We start from the raw sequence: 13461 nt of genomic DNA, 5'->3' as shown, positions 1-13461 counted from the left end.
ATAATTATGATTTTAAGTGTTCAGTGCTGAATGGTACGAAATTATAATGTGAAATCTATTTATTGAAGAGTTAATTAGATGTAAGGTAAAGGTTCTGTAACATGGAAGAGTTAAATTAAATGTGTTTTTCTGCTGAAAATAGATTTTTCAAGTTATAATTGAATAAAACTTAATCGTGTCTAAATAAATAAATAAAACTAAAACTCGTGTCTAAATAAATAAAATCGTGTCTGAATAAAACTTATCGAAGTGTCGAATAAAAACAAGTTGAGGGCTTAAAAACGATGGATTCAGTGAAAACAACTTGGGTTATGAAAATTGATATAATTAAACATCGTTGATTTTGATGAAGTTGATTGAATTTGAACAATTGATCAGTCTTTGTAAAGGAACTTATTGAAACAAAGTTTCAACAAGTTATGCTAGTTGAAAAATTAAAATAGCACTAGTTGGAACAAAGTTTCAACAAGGCAAAGTTTTATTGTGGCGTATATAAACGAGTGAAGTTATCAAAAAGTTGTATGGAATGAGCAAAGTTACAGCAAATTTCTCAAATGTCGTTAAAAAGTGCATGAATTTACGTCGAAATTCTCTGGTTCTCTGAAAAAATGCATAAAGTTGTGAATTAGAAGTGATGAGAGAGTTCTTGAGGAGTTAGGACATAGTGGTGACAGAAACTCAGGTTCACTTAGTTTTTATTTGTGGTAAATACAAGTGATGGAAGGTGACGTAATGAAAGATTCATAATACCTAAAAAATGATTGTCAAGTGCGAAATCAACATGAGCACCACATATTACTTCTCATTACATCACGTCTTGTAACATATCAACATGAGGACCTCATAGACTCAACATAAAATCACGTCACTTGGCTTATTAACATGAGGAAGTCATAGACAACATAACATCAGCTAGGTCAGCATGAAGCTCGTCATGTGCCTGGTAGCTCTGGCCACGGTCCTGCCGCAGAGACCTGCAGACGCGGCCACGCTTGAAGCCCTAAATGGTGAGTAACTAATATTATATAATACGTAATATATAAATATTTATTATATATATGACGTTGTATTGAACTGTTAAACTTACCTTGTATGTGTAGACTTCATCTAGTAAAAATTATCTGTTGAACTATCAGCAGTCGGAAGTATCAGTACCAGCAACCATCAGTATTGTTGTCGGTCGTTTTATCGCTACTGACATTCCAGAGATCGATTTCAGCAAATTTAAATTAATTGATTAGAATTTCAGCTCTTTTATCGCCACTGGCATGCAACCAATATATTATTCTAGGTTTACTTTCGATTTTTTATTGCCACTGGCTCAATTACATTCTAGATGTAATTGAGTCGAACTTGGTAATAAAAGATAGTTTATTTATAGCGCACCACCAATCGCTCTCTGTGTGGTCAACTGATGTATCTCATTTTGGATGTTTGCTTCAATAGAAGCCTTCGTTGAAGATATCTTAGCGGCAAATATGAACTTCAGTTCATCAATTAGACATATGTTGAAAAGTTAACGTGAATGACGGAAATACTTGCGTATTCCGTTGCGTATTTGCATTTCATATCGTGTCAGATATTACATGTATGTGAAATATTTAGTTTCAACGGTGAAATTTTTATGCATTGGAAATTGGATTAAATATTAGAAATTAGATTTTTTTCGCTTTATTTAAAATTGATTCTGCAATTCAAAATCAAACTAGAAAATATGGTTAAAAGGGGCTTCTAATTCTAAATTTTTGTAGCCTAGAAAAGTTTCAATGTAGTATTTTTTTCTAAACCATTCCATTCAACGCGCTGATAAGACAAAGTACCAACGATGTTCAACACATGCACAAACGTATCGCAAAACGTGTAAATCGCAATCGTATTATCAGAAAATCGAGCGTGTATCTTTTCGAGACAAAATGGAAATCTCGACTTGATGTCAAATTTATATAGTAAAGAAATCCATAAATGGACTAGTGCAGTCGTGTTTTTTTTAAAGTTTTAGAGAGATACAGTGAAGAAAACTTTTCAGTCTTCTTGTTCGTAACTTTGTGTCCGTGACTTGCGCCTGGTCTACGTGAGCCTATGCTGAAAATTGAATGAGTTTCAGCTACGACTCAGCGTTAGTTATTCAGCGGCCCAGTACGTAGTGCGTGATTCTGAACTCCAAAACAATGTAAGCCGAGCTCACGTATCGGCTAGCGAAGTTGTGCGTTAGAATGTTGTTGTCATGCGCTATCTATATAGTAGAACGAGCAGTAGTTATAAATATACGAGTCCTACCGAATAAGAATATAATTTAATTTATGTAGGATTTTATTTTTCATCTGCACCAATATACACGGAAAGAAGTTAATTCCTGGGGATTTGATATGCCTACAGAGAAAAGGCATATGACTGGCGGCAATATAGATCGTCGCCGGGTAATTGGAAATTATTATTAAATAAAAAGTTTCCGAACGATATGAAGGAGAGACAGGAAACATTGACCGATACTGAGTCGGTACTGATTTTAAATCATTATAATTTGTCAATAAAATGGAAATAGCCTCACTAGTAACTAATTATGACACTCGTATTAGGCAATGACATCCAAACGCTTTCAGGCTGGCGCTGCTGCTTCAATAATTTTCTAAAGTATTTATTAATCGTTTTATCGCTTAATTGAACTACCGAATTTAGAATGCTCAGATCATGATTATGTTCCCGTTGCCCTAACGTATAATCAATTCGTATTTAATATACCGGTAATCAGTGGCATGCAATGTGTTTTGAGCTTATTTACTGGAGTTCAATGCTAAATATAGCGATATAGTAATATAATATTAGGACGCCAGCATTGCAATTAATTAATATAATATTAGGACGCCAGCATTGCAATATATTATTATAATATTAGGACGCCAGCATTGCAATATATTAATATAATATTAGGAGGCAGGCATTACACAACATTAATATAATATCGAGACGCAGCTGTGGTATATACTGTGTCGTTCGTCAGCGGAAGTTGCCCGAGGTGCAGCACAATGTGCCTTAGCATAGAAATTGCCTATAGACTTCCATAAGCCGCACCCCTCACCGCCCCTCGCCATCCCTCGACATCCCCCACCATCCTCGCCGTTTGTACGTTATATTAAAGAACTGACATCAGCCCGATGATGATACAGATTCCCAAAAAACTCGAACGCCGAGTATGTTTTTCGAGGCGTGGAAGTGTTGGCGACAATTACCGAGGCCGTAATATAAAAAATAGTTATGAATTTGTTACTTCGTCAGCCAATCACTGACGGTTTTTGGAGAAAAATCCACCAATCACAGACGAGAAATCGGCCGCTACGTGCACATAGGCCGCTATGTGTCCTTAAGCGAGTTTTGATAGTGGGGTCTCGGGTTTAATCGCGGGGCGTTTTGCTAGTTTTAGGAACATACTTTAGTTTTGGTCAAGTCATGTTCTGGGACCTGGAAAAGTCCCAGATAGGAGGATTATTTTATTGGTTATTTTTTCCGCTAAAATTTTTTGACTATAATGCACTACGTCAGGCCGTTGACTCAACAGAAGTATAGGCGGGATACGCGAAAAAAAGACTTCGCTCTCTAAATGAATTCAGCAGAAGGATAACCGTATTAAATAAATGTTCAAGTCCGCTTATGATTTTCAATTATATATTGACGTAAAAAATATTCGTGTGCATTTACGTCTCTCTTCTTGCTCTGCATTTTAGGCCTAGCTAATTTTGTTGCAACGCGCGAGTACGTTGTTCTCAACCGAAAGCATGTGCGTTCCACAATTGGAAGAAGTCCTGGTTATTTATGAAAGAAAATAGTCCCGCATTTCAGCGAACGCGCCAAAGGTTATATGATGATTTCAAGTCGCGCCAGCAGAAAAATTAAGGGGTCATCATATCCAAATTGTGAAACACTTTATTGCCCACAGCACGATCAGACAGCGGACGAAGCAATAATACGTCTTTTCATTGGGCCAAACTGGATTAGGATGACCCGCACAAGCGTGCAGTGTATCATTATTTGAACAAAGTCTCACTAATTTTCTGAGTGTGTTATTGCAGCCCCGGTGCTTCAACAATGAATTGCTTGCCTTGCTTGGTTACGCCTGAATGCCTCCATTCAATTTGTGTTCTACGAGATGAAGGAATTCTACTTAGTGTTTTACGGGTTCTTTGGTGTTGTACTTGGTGTTCTCTGTAATGAGGTAACTCCACTTCATGTTTTACGTGTTCTTGGGTGTTCTACTTGGTGTTCTACGTGATGGAGGAATTCCATATTATGTTCCACGTGTTCTTGGGTGTTCTACTTGGTGTTCTACGTGATGGAGGAATTCTAATTTGTATTCTAAGTTTTCTTATGCGTTCTATATACTATAGCTGCGCTATACATACGTACGTCTTTTATTGTCCAGGTTCACGCTGGTGACTATAAGACTGCGCTGCATTCGCTCACGTTCTTTTAATGCTCAGCGTTCGGAGTGGTTGCTGAAGTGATAGTTTGGACTTTGGACCCATTCAACAGCTTGGAGTTGCTAAAGCGTATCTGAGCACCAGCATTTACTTCATTTATTGTATCTCATGGTCACTCATTGTGCTTGTCCACAAATTACGGCAAGGTCATTTTTAGCTGATCTTGTTTTGAATTGCGGGGAAGTTCCATGATTGACTCAGTTGTTCACCTGGCTGGAATACAAAGATATAAAACCATAGCACGCTAGTAGCTTTTGGCTCAAAGTGGCTTGCGATTTAGTTAGGACTGCAATAATGACTTGTTATTGATTCCTCGTTAAAGTGTCTTGGAGAAATCCGTTTGTTTCTCGATGGACCTTACCTCTGTTGCTGCGGTGATAAGGTTTGGAATTGGAAGTTATGTATTTGTGTTTGGTAATTCCAGGTGGATGTGGGCTTCAGATTCATTTCTGTCCCCGCTTTTTTCATGTGGAATCATTTTGAGGATGATACTGGGGCAGAAACTTGACGATGAAGGCTGTCGTCAATAACCAGTGACGCCATTATTATTGAACCCCAAAGGACCCATAAGTCTCGGCTCTAATGAACTGTTGCAAATAAGGTCAGTGTGAATTAACCATACAACAACCGTTCTGGTTTTGGGACGAAGTCCTGATTTCATCCACCTGAATTTAGAAGGAAACGCAGATGCTTCAGCGACCTCCACCTTGGATTGTTTCGAAAAAAATTTTTTGAGTTTGCGGGGTACATTCAGTTGTAAAGTAATTGTCTATATTTGGTAGTGGGTAATCGTCACGTTTTCTAGAGGCAGGTTATCAGTTCTCTAATATATAACCTGTAGCCTTGATTTAACAACTTTTATTGGGTTTGATCTGTTTTTTTTTTTATTTTCACCACCCCGTTGGGGTAGCATATTTATGTTGGAAGCTCTCCTACAACACAACTTGCTGTTCTACATGATGGAGGAAATCCACTTGATTTGTGTCCTACGTGGTTTTGGTCGTTCTATTTGGTGTTCTACCTGATGTTGGGATTACGCCTCAGTCTTTTTCAATTGTGCCTCAGTTATATTCAATTGTGCCTCAGTCACATTCATTTATGCCTTAGACTCATTCAATTATGCCTCAGTCACATTCAATTATGCCTCAGACTCATTCAACTATACCTCAATCACATTCAACTATACATTAGACCCATTCAATGCCTCAGACTCATTCAATTATGCCTCAGTCACATTCAACTATACCTCAGACTCATTCAACTATACCTCAATCACATTCAACTATACATTAGACCCATTCAATTATGCCTCAGACTCATTCAATTATGCCTCAGTCACATTCAACTATACCTCAGTCACATTCAATTATGCCTCATACCCATTCAATTATGCCTCAGACTCATTAAATTATGATCAGTCACATTCAACTATGCCTCAGACCCATTCAATTATGCCTCTCATGTCTAAGAAATCTAAGAAGTCTGATCCTAATTTTGTCATTGTATTTTCGGTAATAACTCCACAGGCATAGTTTATTTTGCCTCTCCGGTAGAAAAATGAGCGAAGCTTGCTGACTCCTTCGGGACAATTCTGCCTTCGAATAAAAATCCTGTCATATGTGTTAGTTGTCTTGATTCACCAATTTCTCTGAGTGTTATGGTGTGTCAATAAACGATCGATGTTCTCCTTGCCGATATTTTTTGCTATCGCACAATATTAATTTGAAAATATTTTTATATTTTTATATATTAATTCATATATTTTATATTTTAAAATATAATATTTTTTAATTTAACCCTATCAGTTAATGTTTTAATTTTAACGATGAAGCACAGGATGTACATTTGATCATGCAAATCAAAATATTTTTTTTAATCTAGAAATGTTTTTTAGACATATTTTAAACACTTGTTTTGCAGTTGACTATATTAGGTTGAGAAAAGATGATGAAAAAAGTAATTGCGAAATTTTAAAAATGAAGCTACTAAGAGGAGGTGGCGTTAATTTCCTGATTTCGTAGATTTCTCTGAAATTATTTTTTAAAATATTTTAAATAATTACGACTTAATTACCTCTAATTTAACATATTTTTATGTTGTATTTCTTAGATTCCGCGTCTTCTAGATAAATGTTCTTAAGCTGAAAAATGCAGAGCTTTTATTTTCACAGTTGTTTCCTTGTTCTCTTATTATTTGTTGAAATTTCCGTGCAACTTTTTTCTCGAAAACTCATGTTAAAATTTGTACACTTTTATTCAGACACTTTGCTTCACGAATTTTATGGCGTAGCATTCAATATTTCGGGATGAAAGCCGATGATTTTTGCGCATTTACATTCTAATGACGACAATTTTCTACTACGAGTTAAACATTTCAGTTAATCAGCCGTCAATAACAACCTATAATGCGAGCGCTGATGTGCTGCGACCTCATTAATTTTACCACCTCATTAATTTTACTCCGATCTCATTAATTCCACGTCCAATTAACCACTTGATTTTTGTAAGAACTCATGCTTGTTTATTACTTTGAATGCAAAGCCATAGAAATGCAATGCAATTGTCAGAATGCATTGCCGGGTCACCGTGCAAAAACAATGACAGCGATAATGATATGGAAATATAAGACTCAGAATTATTTAATCATATTTTTCATAACGTTCACAATTCTATAGTACTTCGAATTTTCTCTCTTTACTAGCAAGGACAAGAAATCATTAATTTACACTTGATTTGTAATTGCGAGTAAGAAAATAATCTACAGGTAAAGCAATAATATAGGCAAACTGCTAGCATTTGGCGAACATTCTGGTCGTTGTTAAACTTCGTACTCATAAGTTGTTACGTATTTACTTCACTATCTTATATGAGTTATTGCTTTGTAAATCCAAACAATAACTCGTGTAAAATGTTTGCAATAATGCATTAAAAAAATTAATACGGATCTCGAGGGTCTCGATTCTAATTGGGAGATGTTAAGCTACTATAACTCATCATACCTATACTACTCACCATACCTATACTACTCAGCATACCTATACTACTCACCATACCTATACTACTCAGCATACCTATACTACTCACCATACCTATAATACACACCATACCTATACTACTCACCATACCTAATCTACTCAGCATACCAATACTACTCACCATAGCTATAATACCCACCATACCTATAATACTCATTTCCCCTCAATACTCACCCTGCCCGTAATACTTATCATACCTGCTCTTAATAATAATCACCATACCTATAATACTCAGCATACCCATAACACTAGACACAACAGATGGGAGGGTGGACACAAAAGAGGGAAGGGTGGAAACTAGAGAGGGAATACTGAATACAAAAGAGCGAAGGCTGGATACAACAGAGGAAAGGGTGGACACAAGAGAGGGAAAGGGAAGACGGTCCCTTCGAATATTTCATTGTCATTCATGGTACGCATGGCCGACGCGTGATGAATCTTTGTCGGTCCGAGGCCGTGGTCGCTTCCGTCGTCGCCGACGAACCTCATTGTCCGGACGCGGCCCAATGCATGAGATGAAGGAATCGTTCACAAGAACAACCTAAAGAATATTTTGAGAAGCAGGGCTGGATGCTGGAATCATATTTCTCTCGTATAAAAACTCGTATAAAAATTGGATTTTATTTTCGAAGGAAGCTGAATCTCAAGCGTGTTGACTTGGAGGAACTCATTCAAAAATTATGTTTTATTTTCCATAGGATCTCTAGGTCGGGCATAAAAAATATATTTGTTTAACACGACTTACACTATGCATTCATTTCAAGAAGAAGCATTGCCCTCGACTTTTGAAGCACTGAATCTCCACTACATAAAGACGTGAATATATACTAGTTCAATATACTAGTGTAATTTGAAATTTTCGGCTGCATTCAACTTGGCAATCAGCTGCTCGAAGTCTCACAAAATTTTCTGAAGCCTGATTTTTTGGTCTCATATTTGTTTAAGAATTTGCTGCATTACTTCATTTGAATGAATTTACTGGAGATTCAGGAATATCTGGCCATCTCTTCGCATACATACACATATTAACAATCTATTTCCTGTGTTTAATTTTAAGCAAAATATTTTTTTTGCTTGAAAATTTCTAAAACTGAAACTGTATTTTCACTATTCACTATAACGGCGTTTAGACGCCTGCATGTTTAAAAATTAACGCTGAATGAATGCGGGAATAAAACATAAGAAGATAAAATATAGTTTTTTCACTATCATTCATTTTCTTTTAGGTCATTTTGCTCTAACGTTCTCATTTGAAAATTGGACAAGTAGTAATTTTAAACTGCTCGAATTTTTTTCTTACGTCAAGCATCTCGTGGAGCATCACTATTCGACTTTTAGTTAGAATTAAATCATGAAATCTGAAGCCGAAATTTTCCTGGGTAATTTATTACTATAATTCTTCAATGCAATATCGAGCATCATTATGCAAAAAATTTAGCATCATTTTGTAACAAACAAAAATTTTTAATTTTTACCAGTGTAAGACCGCGTGCAGTTACAAGGACGCAGTGGACAGTGTCAAATAGATCTATAAGCTGTTAACTATTTAAACTAGTGTATATTAGCCACTCGGGTATAGATCTTTAAAATAAAAACTGTATAAACTAGTCACTAGTGTATATTAACCACTCAGTTTGTATGGTGATGATAGAAGATCCCGATCGAGGCCAAGGCTTACTAAAACGAGCTAAATGAAGCTTAACTTGACTCAACTATAAACCTAAACTTAAATCCAAAGAGCTGTTACCCCAAGCAAACACTTTTAGATTATCGGAGCCCGATTATGGGTATATTGGCCACCGATAACGCGTTCATGTATTTATTGCCATTAATACAGCCGCATTTACCTACTGGCCTCCGATACCGCGGCCATGTATCTATTAACACTAATACGGCCTTGGAAATAACCTAGCTCTGCCTGTGCGGAAATTTTTTCATGAATATCTTCATATGGAACTATTCATATTGAAATCGTCATCTGGATATCACCATATGGATATTTTCTTATGAAAATCTTCATAATGATGCTTCACTGCTGAAGAAACATTGATTGGCAAGCGAAAAGCTCCACGTTGGAACTAAATGAATTTTAGTCTACGCTGGAGAACACACCGACGTTGTACTGCTTTCTCTGATCGGTTATCCGTGTTTATATAGCGCGCTCTGTTGCTTTAAATTACCATTTCAATACCAGGAACCATAAATGTTATTGTTTTAAGTCGTTTGTTTGTTCAGAATTCGTCGGTCGGATAGCTCAATGCTCGATACGGAACGTTGTAGACACAGACTTGGGACCAGTAAAGCATTTATATCCGCAGATTTGATATTGCGGATTCTAGATGTAGTCCGCAAATACATTACAAGGCTCCTGAAATATTTTGGCTGTCAACGACATAACGAAATAATTGGCTTCATTCATAATTTTATAATTCAAAGTTCATAATTCCTTATTAAAAGTTCTTAGTTCTTAATAAACAGATCATAATTCATTAATTATAGCTCATAATTCACTAATGATTATATAATTCATAATTCAAAATCATTAGTTCATAATGCATTCATAATCATATAATTCATAAATAATAATTCGTACTTCATTCATAAATTCTAATTCAATTAAGATAAAAATATGTTTAGTACTGGAATATGTACAGCATGTGGAAAAATTCCTACTGCATGCTTCACTGAACAGTCGCTATTTTGCATGCTGCACGGAACAGTCGCTATTCTGCATGCTGCACGCAACAGTCTAACTCCTGCTGCACGCAACAGTCTCACTCCTGCTGCACGCAACAGTCTCACTTCTGCTGCACGCAACAGTCTCACTCCTGCTGCACGCAACAGTCTCACTTCTGCTGCACGCAACAGTCTAACTCCTGCTGCACGCAACAGTCTCACTTCTGCTGCACGCAACAGTCTTACTCCTGCTGCACGCAATGCACGGAGTAGATCATGGAGTGTATCATGGAGTAGATAAATGCACGGAGTAGATCAGTTCTCGCTCGGTTGGTCGCAGTATTGAGCTTCGCGGTCGTGAGGGATGAAGGAGACCGTAGGACTGCCAGCGGCACTTCATTGTGTCCTGCGACCACGCTTAGCTGCTGCCCCAAGTTACACTAGCTGCAATTGCGACGTGGTGAAATGTTTAGCTGCTATGTTCTCCAATGTTGACTTGACCCAAAATCTCTGTAATCATAATGTTGAACCGCAATGTTGTGTTAAAGCCGCAGTGTTGGGCCGAAATGTTGTGTTGCGAGGGCTGCAATGTTTTGCTGCAATATTGTGTTGTAACCTTTTGCTACAATAGTGTGCTGTAATGTTATGCTGCAATATTGAGTTTAATTTTGAAATTGCAATGTTAGGCTAAAATGCTGTGCGGTAATGTTGCCTGGAACTAATGGGTCTTTATCCACAATGTTAGGTGCAAAGTGGCCTGTAAATCAACTTTTAACTTTTCAATACAATAATACAATACTGACTATAAATATTGTGCCCGCTTATAATTATCTGCCTCAAGTTACGATCACGAATGATATTCTATTATATCATATCGTGTGAAATATTCCAATAAATGATTATGTTGACACCAAAAGATTCTATTACAAGCGACGTTTACTTCTCAAGAAAAGCCCTGGGACGAGAAACATCCTGGAAAAGTTAGGGTTGTCACCTGAAAATCTTCCCTCTTTAGTGTAAAGAAGACATTAGCCTCGCACCAAGCCACTGTCCGGAAAAGTTTTCCGGTTTTAAAAGAAGCTCAGGTGCGGCATTTAGCGTCGTGGCCGACGTTAATATGTTTGCCAACAGCTTGTTCAAGTCTCCTCTCTAGCTGCACTCTACTCCATTGCGACGCTAGCCAGCTTTCTTTACAGGCTTGTCGCCTTGTACGTGAACTAATTCCGAGGGATAATTGTTGGAGGCCTTGCAATCCTTGGAGGACTTGCAGGCTCTTGACGCCTTGGATGCTTAGGAGGCCTTGCAATCCTTGGAGGACTTGCAGGCTCTTGACGCCTTGGATGCTTTGGAGGCCTTGGAATCTTTGGAGGACTTGCAGGCTCCTGCCGCCTTGGATGCTTAGGAGGCCTTGATGACCATTCAGGGCTTGGATTTCCTAGAGGCATTGCAGGCTCTTGACGCCTTTGACGCTTTGTTGGCTTTGAAGGCCTTAGGTACCATGAAGGCCTTAGGTACCATGAAGGCCTTAGGTACCATGAAGGCCTTAGGTATCGTGAAGGCCTTAGGTACCATGAAGGCCTTAGGTATCGTGAAGGCCTTAGGTACCATGAAGGCCTTAGGTGCCATGAAGGCTTTAGGTACCATGAAGGCCTTAGGTGCCATGAAGCCTTAGGTACCATGAAGGCCTTAGGTGCCATGAAGCCTTAGGTACCATGAAGGCTTTAGGTACCATTAAGGCCTTAGGTACCATGAAGGCCTTTGAATCCTCAGAGGACTTGAAGCCTCTTGACGATCTTAGAGGCCTTGGAAGCCTTGAGAGCCATGGAAGCTGCGGGAGCCGTGGAAGCCTTGGAATCAGTTAACGATAATTGTAATTTAGGAATGAATCTTTGAAGATTCATCCCTTAAGTTTCGAGTGTAATTTGCGTTTCAAATATAGGTTTGTTTTGCTGTTAACATAATCTGATAATGTCGTATGAAGGACTTCGCTTTTACTTGTCCGAATTCGTAATTGAAGGGCCCTAATGAGTATTTAAGTTATGTTAACCATTAACTCAAACTCAGTATTAGTTACCCTTGAACGACTGCAAACTTCCAAACGAGTTTGTCAATAGCCTTTCAAGTCTACGGAAACTTCACGCGATGTTTCGCTACCTCAACTTGATAAGCGTTCCTGATACGACTAGTGTCATACTCCTTAAAATGCGATGGGTAAACTTATTGGTGCAATTATGTACTGTAGCTTTAATGAACAATTTTACCTGCAGAGTTTAATTGTATACTCTTATTCTTTATCGCTGTTTCTAGAGAAAAGAGTGCTTCATAAAAAGAAGGCAAGACCCATTTGAAAACAAGGTCAAAAGTGGAAAGAAATTGTGTAAAGGACTTTCTTGTTGGCTAGTCCTTTGGGAACGTTGACTGAACCATTCAAAGACGCGCCCTCATTGCAGGATAAAAAATGAGTGTTCCATGATGTACGGTTTCTAGAAAGAAAATTACAAGAAAATACATAAGACAAATGTACAAAGAAAAATTCATGATATATATAAGAAATGAAAATATATAAACCAAGATAAATCAATAAATATATAGCGTTATAATCAATAATTCAAATAATCAAATCTAACTGACCGAATAGCTTGGTTCCTCGGGTACTATACAGGCATCTAGGGTCAAACACTGAGTGCTCTGGCGCATCATGCGAAATAAACTACGTCTAGACTAATTATAGATCTGCAAATTCCAGAAAAATGGAAAATGGCAACTACAAATTGAGTGAAACGATTAAAAGTTTGATTTATACCAAAATCAAGTAACAAAGGCTTGTGTTGCTGTTGACGTAGAAAAGAGTGTCACTCTTTAGAATTGGACAAGCTTTCAGATCCTTCTATTTCTGATCGACGCTGTAAACAGTTTAGGCGCGTGCAGAGGGCACAGCCAAGCAACGGTCAACAAAGTTATTGAAAAATTTTGGGCTTCTGGTAATGAATTGTGATATAATAAAGGAATAAATCAGCGTAAATCAATTGAAACTAATATTTAAACCTGATGTTCAGTATATATCAGCATAAAATATAAATGATTGATTTTCACATTTTCAAAGTCCACGAGCGTGCGCTTATTATTTATCCTAAAGTAATATTTATTTTACGTCTCGTCCATTCGTGGAATAAAATTTTGAACAAAAGAAGGAGTCTGGTATTGACCATTCCAAGTCCATTGTGATTGCCTGCAAGTTTTTTTGGTAGCGACTCGAGTGATGTTTTTTAGAAGCGGTAA

The 13461-nt window shown here is 37.5% G+C and overlaps 1 protein-coding gene across 1 annotated transcript in view; it reads left to right on the top strand.

The window, feature by feature from the left end:
* The first annotated feature begins 250 nt into the window (after positions 1 to 250).
* LOC108678426 (neural cell adhesion molecule 1) overlaps positions 251 to 13461 on the top strand; it is a 116309-nt gene continuing 103098 nt past the window's right edge. Inside the window, exon 1 of the mRNA XM_018166842.2 lies at positions 251 to 1007. Coding sequence (XP_018022331.2) covers positions 923 to 1007 — 85 coding nt within the window. The 5' untranslated portion in view covers positions 251 to 922. The remainder of the gene's footprint in view (positions 1008 to 13461) is intronic.

Source organism: Hyalella azteca, unplaced genomic scaffold, assembly GCF_000764305.2.
Source record: "Hyalella azteca isolate HAZT.00-mixed unplaced genomic scaffold, Hazt_2.0.2 contig10210, whole genome shotgun sequence".
NCBI classification, from domain to species: domain Eukaryota; kingdom Metazoa; phylum Arthropoda; class Malacostraca; order Amphipoda; family Hyalellidae; genus Hyalella; species Hyalella azteca.
The sequence above is the reverse complement of the archived record's forward strand: the minus strand, read 5'-3'. Positions and strand labels throughout refer to the sequence as shown.